Here is an 8,701-nt window from a genome sequence, read left to right as displayed (position 1 = left end):
GACAAATTATCATTTGACAGGCAATTAAGCAGAATGCAAATTCGTAAATGTTGTCATTTAATCATATATTAACCAAAATAAAAATATCTGTACTACCATTATGACCCATAAGAATGACAATGGTAACAATGATTGTATACAATACAAAAAGAGAGATAGTTCATTTTCCGGACATCTAATAATACTCGCACAATAGTAAATACATTATCAATGAATACAGATTATCACTCAAGTAGTGCAACTGACGCAGCATCTCAAGGGAACGTCTTAGGGTTATGAATATCAACCTCAAATGAACAACAACACATGACATATCACACTGTATCATTATTTATTTAATAAAAATAAAGCCAAGATGGAAAAACTTGTTCACATGCCTGTGTGTATATATATATATATGCACAGCATAAATGAGTACACCCTCTGAAACTTCTGAAAGTCAGCAATTACTCAATTACTTAGAAGACATGTTAGGGTTCTTTAGAGATATAATGTTCTAGCAAGTCTGCTTAATCAATTACCAAAGAAGCATGTCAAAATTATTCAGGAAAATAAGATTTTCTTATCAAGGTGATAAAATGTTGTGTAGCAAAAATGAGTACACCCTCCTAAAAGTGACTAAATAAAACAAAATAAAAAATTTCTGGTGTAAGTTTAAGGCAGTGTTTGATCAACAGGTAAGTATGTTGAACCAAAACACTTGAGTAATTTCTTGACAATTAAAAGTGTTATATAGCCCAATGAATCATTCTTAGACTTAATGCTGACAACAATGGAACCACTTGGGAGAGAACTGTCAGGAGACTTATTTCTTAGCACAAAAGAGGACAGTGGTACAAGAGGATTACCAAATCATTGTTTTAAGTGTGAAAATATAGCAAAAGTAAAAACAACGGACTTGTGACAAGCCTCCTGAAATAATCAGGCCTTCATTTTAAGCTTTCATTTAGGGATGAGGGATTTTTTTTGCTAGACAAAGAGCAGGAGAAATACCAAGCGAGTGCCTCAGAGCCAGCAAAAGCTATGAAAAGAGTGACTGTTCATCTTACAGAGTAAGATGCAGCCTGCAGAAATGACATGCATAGTTGTTCTCACTGAACTACCTACTGTAGCCAAAGCACAATAAAGTCAGTTAGCCATTTCCAAAGCCCATATTTACAAAATATAGATTCTGGGAATCAATACTCTGGTCTCATGAGACCAAATCAATCATTTTGGATCTAACAGCATCCAAAATGTTATGGTGTTGCTAGAGGAGGAGTACAGTGAGAAGTGCCTGGTTCCCACAGTAAAGTTCAGTGGTAGTAAAGCTCTTATATAGGGATGTATGAGTGCTGAAGGTGTGAGGGAGTTGTGCTTTATCAGTGCTGTCATGAATTCCCACACCATTGTGTAATTTAATACACAAACTTGAAACAGAAGATGTTACCCTTTCCTCATTCCCTGCATTGTGGGGCAGTTTTTCAACATGACAATGAGGATATGCATTGTCCCAAGGTGAAAAAACCTTCTGTGGACATGTATTGCACTCAATCTTAACACTCTTGAGCACCTGTGGGGGATTCTGTAGAGACAAGTTGAACAACACTCCCCATTAAAGATCAGGGCATTTAAGGAGCTCATCATCCAGGAGTTAAACATGTGACAATGTGTCATGAACTTGTACACTCCGTGATAAAGAAGGGTCAGAGCAGTATATTCAAAATTATGGAGGGCATACTAAGTGCTAGAATATTATACATTTGTTGAATTAAATCTCATTTCTGCAATCCTTAATTTAAACAAAATTGGCTAATTTACTTATTTTATGGCTATTAATGACATATATTTCTCAGCTTTTATTATGTATATGTTTAATACATTTTAGTTTTGCCATCTTTCCATTAATTGTATTAGTGATCATAAAGAAAATATATCTTTTGTATTTGTTCAAAAGGGGTTGTACTCATTTATGCTGTGCACTGTATGTATGTATATTATATATATATATTATATATATATATATATATATATATATATATATATATATATATATATACACACACACACACACACACAGTGGGTACGGAAAGTATTCAGACCCCCTTAAATTTTTCACTCTTTGTTATATTGCATCCATTTGCAAAAATTATTTAAGTTCATTTTTTTCCTCATTAATGTACACACAGCACCCCATATTGACAGAAAAATACAGAATTGTTGACATTTTTGCAGATTTATTAAAAAAGAAAAACTGAAATATCACATGGTCCTAAGTATTCAGACCCTTTGCTCAGTATTTAGTAGAAGCACCCTTTTGATCTAATACAGCCATGGGTCTTTTTGGGAAAGATGCAACAAGTTTTTCACACCTGGATTTGAGGATCCTCTGCCATTCCTCCTTGCAGATCCTCTCCAGTTCTGTCAGGTTGGATGGTAAACGTTGGTGGACAGCCATTTTTAGGTCTTTCCAGAGATGCTTAATTGGGTTTAAGTCAGGGCTCTGGCTGGGCCATTCAAGAACAGTCACAGAGTTGTTGTAAAGCCACTCCTTCGTTATTTTAGCTGTGTGCTTAGGGTCATTGTCTTGTTGGAAGGTAAACCTTCGGCCCAGTCTGAGGTCCTGAGCACTCTGGAGAAGGTTTTCGTCCAGGATATCCCTGTACTTGGCCACATTCATCTTTCCCTTGATTGCAACCAGTCGTCCTGTCCCTGCAGCTGAAAAACACCCCCACAGCATGATGCTGCCACCACCATGCTTCACTGTTGGGACTGTATTGGACAGGTGATGAGCAGTGCCTGGTTTTCTCCACACATACCGCTTAGAATTAAGGCCAAAAAGTTCTATCTTGGTCTCATCAGACCAGAGAATCTTATTTCTCACCATCTTGGAGTCCTCCATGCGGGCTTTCATGTGTCTTGCCACTCTGCCATAAAGCCCCGACTGGTGGAGGGCTGCAGTGATGGTTGACTTTCTACAACTTTCTCCCATCTCCCGACTGCATCTCTGGAGCTCAGCCACAGTGATCTTCTTCTTTACCTCTTTCACCAAGGCTCTTCTGCCCCGATAGCTCAGTTTGGCCGGACGGCCAGCTCTAGGAAGGGTTCTGGTCGTCCCAAACGTCTTCCATTTAAGGATTATGGAGGCCACTGTGATCTTAGTGCAGCAGAAATTTTTTTGTAACCTTGGCCAGATCTGTGCCTTGCCACAATTCTGTCTCTGAGCTCTTCAGGCAGTTCCTTTGACCTCATGATTCTCATTTGCTCTGACATGCACTGTCAGCTGTAAGGTCTTATATAGACAGGTGTGTGGCTTTCCTAATCAAGTCCAATCAGTATAATCAAACACAGCTGGACTCAAATGAAGGTGTAGAACCATCTCAAGGATGATCAGAAGAAATGGACAGCACCTGAGTTAAATATATGAGTGTCACAGCAAAGGGTCTGAATACTTAGGACCATGTGATATTTCAGTTTTTCTTTTTTAATTAATCTGCAAAAATGTCAACAATTCTGTGTTTTTCTGTCAATATGGGGTTTTCTGTATATATGTGTACATATAATATATATATGTACACATATATGTATATATGTATACATATATGTATATATATGTATATATTGTATATTCTACCACACTCAAAGCAGGTAGTGTCCTAACTTTCATTTTCAGAGAAATGAAACAAATTTTTATGAATACTGATTCATGGAAAACCCTCCCTAACCTTTTCCTGTAAATATATTTCTACGCTTGTCATAGCGGTATTTGAACAGACAACATATTTCTAAAGTGTGCAAATACTTTCAGATTGTCTTTGTAAGTGAATCTTCCATTCACAATACACAAAAATGCATTTCTACCTGTTACACCTTCATTTTTGTGTATTGTGAAATGGAGGACAAAAATTTATGACAGCAGGGGGTGGGACTTTACACCCATTTCTTGGCAAATAAAAAGGTTTGTGCTGCCTTATTGAATACTGCACAACATCTGACTGTTAGCAGAACGGTAAGACAATTCATGCATTTCACTGTCTTATGTAAGTACATTTATCATTTAACTACTGGTGTTTCAATAGTGTTTCAAAAAGTTGGTGATATATTTTTTAAATGTTAAATAAATGTCATTTTATAGCTATAATTGTGTTATTTTGTTCTTCATTTGTGAAGCAAATACTTGGTAGGATGCTGAGTAGGTTTGCTTTGAAAGTTGGTCAAGGAATATTGCAAGGAGGCAGGAGACAGTCTGAGCTTATAATTAAAAAAAAGAAAAAAAAATGTGATTAATCCCATTTAAAGTCCCTTTAAAACAAGTCATTTCACTCGGCGGCCATCTTTGAAATGCCTCGTAGGAATACAAGTGCAGCTCTATCTCTTTAAATGGGGAAACATCAAGTTCTCCAAAGCTGTTCACTAAGCTTTCGATAAAATTTCATATTTGAAATCACCAATGAAATCTGACAACAACTGTCTCATAAATTTTGTTTCTAAACGCTCTAATCATGACAAAAAAAAAAGTCATTTTTCAGGCTGGATCAAGCTCTAGTGTGTCTGACCGTTCTTCTTCTTCTTGATTTTTATGGTGATTGGCATACAACTTCAAGGTGCATTACCGCCACCTGCTGGTTGAGTCTGACTGTTTCTGTAGGAACCGGAGCTTCTAACGGCAGCTGCAATGACGCAATGACTTTACTAATTGGCGATTGGCTCTTATTTAGAAGGCGGGACTTAATCCGCCATATAGACCTTATGTAGCTCCGCCCCTTTTCAGCATTGCGCTCGTTGTCTTTTGACTTCCGGTTTGCATTTCCACAGCGATCTTTCGTATTTATGAAAGAACTGCTCATTTTAAAATCTTCCTGTCTACTGACATTTATTAAGACATCTGCATGAAACATAACAATGCTAATGATAACTTTCATTAACTCTACAACAAGTAAATCCACTTCACCAGCAAATTATTCTTCAACATCGATGCCATAGAAATATACAGGGCTACCGCAAAATGGAAGTTCAAAGACAATATTCTAAAGATGGCGGCGCGCTTGTTTCTCTGGTAAATAAGGTCTATTGCGCGTTGCACTTTCTCCCATTCATAATAATACGAGTGCACCGTCTTTCTATATATTGTCTTTCTATAAACCCGAAAACAGCAGTCCACACAGTCTTTCCTTGCTCACGACCAAAGGAGTAGGCTATACTTTAAAAAAAAAAATCTTGCACGCTCAACTGTCTGAAAAGTGAAGTATACCTGGGCCTTTAGAAAGCAGACACTTGAGAGTTTACTGATCCAGACTCAGAATTACTTATTAATATAGAGAACATAAAAACATCAACAACAACAAAAAATGGATAGAAAACATAAATGTGGCTGTGCTGAACAAACCTAAAAACACAAAGAAACTGAATTCAAATGTCTGGTCATGGTTAGTTACTCTGAAACGATGAATTTTAAACCCATGTCAAGTGATTTTTGTCTCTCTTTCTGTTTCTTTTGTTCTCCCTCAGCAATTATTTGTCTTCAAATATCTCCATTCCAATTGGAAAAATAAAACTGATAATGTGCACCATACCCTCATTCAATCATGCAACAGCAATTCCAACTAACCTTAGAGATTCACTATCATGTCTCGACGTTGTATGGTCTGATATGTTTGAGACTGGAGACTCTGTGAATGACTGGGAAGTAGCTATGACTGATTTTCTCAAAGGAGCTCCAGCACAGTGGCGGCATTTTAACACATCAGAGAGCTCGCCATTTGTAGAAAGGGATGTCTTTAAAAAATTAATTCAGTTAATTGAGAGAAAAAAAAGGAAAAGCTGTCTGATCACTGAAGTTTCTTTACAATACAAGCCTGGCAGTGGAGGGTCAACCCTCGCAATGCAGGTGCTTTGGCATTTTCGCAAAGACCTCAGATGTGCCAGAGTGATCGACCCTGATTTAGATGCTAAAAAGCTGCCGAAACAAGTGGTGGACCTTTTTCTACTGTCTAATGAACAACATGCAAAACGTGATCAGAAAACTGTGCTGCTGTTACTAGACACAAAGGAAAACACAAACAATGATCAGCCAATCAAGAATACTCTCTGGGAAAACCTGATTGACGAAATACAGAAGAGGGACATCAAAACAGACACTCCAGCTGTGATCATTTTAAACTGCAGAACTGCAGACTTTCCAACAACAGGTAGTGTGGCAATTACAATGACGCTCTCTTCAACTGAGAAAATGAGGTTTGATCAAAAAAGGCAGGAGCTGGAAGAGAAATACAAGGAAAGGTCACAGAACTTTCACGCCTTTAACATAATGCAGGGAGGTTTCAAGAAAGAGGATGCTGAGAAAGTGATCACAGCAGAAATGGTAGAACACGTTAAAAATCATCCAAAGTCCAAAAGCACAAGACTTCTGAGTTTTTTGGCTTTGATAAATTCATACGTCCCAGGCTCACACTTGTCGAGGCTTTCATGCGAGGAATTCATTGCAAAAACAGGCCGGTCCTCCGATGAGGAAAACGCCCCACTGGAAACAACAATGAAGCCTTTCATGGATCTTATAGTCATATTCTCAGAGGGAAAACCTGTAAAAACCGACTACATACGCATGGTGCATCCAATGATTGCTGATGCATGTGTAAAAATGCTCACTGTGCACAAACTGACAAGATTTGACATCGCTTCTGACTTCTTGAACAGCATGGTAAAAGGAAAGGAGAGGAATTACATGCAAATTTGCAAGAGAATGTTAACCGATAGGCTCGACACAGAAAAATACAAGTTTTCAAAACTGATTCTTGACCTCTTGAAGGACAAGAGCAAGAATGCCAAGCAATGCATTGATTTGTTGAAGCTGGCTTCAGATTTGTTCACCAATGACCCTTTTTATCCTCAAGCACTTGCACGTTTGTATTATATTGAGGTAAACAAATATGATGAGGCCAAACGCTGGGCAAATATAGCCATTGACAGAGATCCCAAAAAATCTCATATTAGGGATACACTGGGGCGAGTTCACAAAAACCACCTGTGGAACACAAAAACATGGACAGAAACAGTTTTGAACATTGCAAAGTCTGCCATTAAAGCGTTTCAAGAGGAAGAGAAAGCAGCTGAAGACGAGTCAGAAGACAACACCAGTTTCAATAACAGGGGCTACTTTGGATTTCTCCAGGTTTGCAAGGGCATTTATGATTTGCCAAAAAAACCTCTTGAACAAAAATGCAGTAAATTCATCAGTGGTCTCGAAGTTGACGTTAAGAAAAGATATGATTTCTTTGAATGGTACCTGGCATTCTCAAGACCAAGGATCAATAAAAAGGATCCAGACTACTTTCAATATACTGTTGAAGAGTGCTACAAGCGATATTTTAAGAAGGAAAAGACTGACGAAGCCACCCTGAATGAGAAAAAAATGAAGTCTTTCGGAGGACTACTTCATTTCCTAAAACCTGATGTAAGTGTGCTTCAACAAACATTTAAAAATCCACAATCTGATGATGAAACCCAAAACATTCTCTACGTTCTTGCCAACATCATCCTGAGTATGTCTGACAAGCAGTCTGAAAACATAGAAGAGCTCCAGGCCAGTTTACAGAAACTTTGGGTGAGCAAAAAACAAGGCAGAAGCCCGGAGTTTTACTTCTTGATCCTTTTGCTCTTTTGGTTTGATGAAGCGCAGCCAGGAATCCCAAACCCTCCAGACCTTGAAGACTGTGTCAAATATATGGGTGAGTCATATGAGAAGAAGTATCGGAAATACCTTCGCGGTCGCTACCTGGTGCCTCTGTTCTTCTTTGGGACAGAGAATGGCTTGCAGAGATTGGTTCACAGCTCAAAACTACAAACCCTAATCCAAACTACAAATCAAAATGATGATGGAGGAGCCTTGGAGTTCCTATTGGAAGGAGATAAAAATGTCAATTGTCTCCAGCGTATCACCGGGGAGGTCAAGATGCATAATAAAGTGTTTGCTATAAGAGATGGGAAACAGATTCAAGTCACCCCTCACAAACCGGCCAGTGTGTACAAACAAGGCAAGGTGTCTTTCTACCTTGGCTTCAATATCAGAGGACCTGTTGCCTTCAGCATCAGATACACTGAGATACTGTAAGTGAAGACTAATAAAACATGTTTCATATTTGCAATGCATTTATCAGAAATGAAGTCTGATTGTGTTCAAAATGTATTCAGTGAAAGATTTTATTTCCTTCTCTCTGCAGAGTTCATGAATCATCTTCATGACATTCTTTTTGCGTTGACACTGGAAATGTTCAACAGTGCAGCTCATACAATGACAAAACGAGAAAGAGAGAGAGAGAAGGGAAAATACTTTCCTCTCAGCTGGATGTGAAAAAAGACAACATTTACCAAATCATGTTTATTTAGTAATCAGTATGATAGTTATATTAGAATTGTATGATTGTGGGGACTGTGGGGAATGTAGAGAACGTGTTAAGGAAAATAAGTTAAAAAAATATTAGTTGTAATGCTGGTGGTGGGTCGGTTAGTTCAACCTATTTTTAATTGTTTTGACCACTAAATAATTTGGAAATTCACTTGAACATACTTTCATTAGAAGTTGTAATAACTCAAAAAGATTCCTGCATTAATTTTGAGCCAAATGTATTGAGCCAAAACATTTGTTTTTAGAGTGTATTTTGTGGATTGGCCAGGAAAAACTCCAATACATTAACAAAAAATAAAATACAGACTATATTATACTGAC

The 8,701-nt window shown here is 37.8% G+C and overlaps 1 protein-coding gene across 2 annotated transcripts; it reads left to right on the top strand.

Annotated features, from left to right (window-relative positions):
* The first annotated feature begins 3,618 nt into the window (after window positions 1–3,618).
* On the top strand, window positions 3,619–8,701 carry LOC127502339 (sterile alpha motif domain-containing protein 9-like). 2 transcript variants are annotated; one of them, XM_051875231.1, is made up of 3 exons: window positions 3,619–3,988; window positions 5,488–8,082; window positions 8,196–8,701. In XM_051875231.1, exons 2-3 carry the CDS (start codon window positions 5,540–5,542, stop codon window positions 8,215–8,217), a joined length of 2,565 nt encoding a protein of 854 aa, XP_051731191.1. In that variant the 5' UTR covers window positions 3,619–3,988; window positions 5,488–5,539; the 3' UTR covers window positions 8,218–8,701. The 2 variants fall into 2 exon arrangements, with proteins under 2 accessions (XP_051731191.1, XP_051731192.1); XM_051875232.1 differs by having other exon boundaries at window positions 3,619–4,019.

The sequence above is a fragment of the Ctenopharyngodon idella genome, chromosome 20, assembly GCF_019924925.1.
Source record: "Ctenopharyngodon idella isolate HZGC_01 chromosome 20, HZGC01, whole genome shotgun sequence".
NCBI lineage: Eukaryota > Metazoa > Chordata > Actinopteri > Cypriniformes > Xenocyprididae > Ctenopharyngodon > Ctenopharyngodon idella.
The sequence above is the reverse complement of the archived record's forward strand: the minus strand, read 5'-3'. Positions and strand labels throughout refer to the sequence as shown.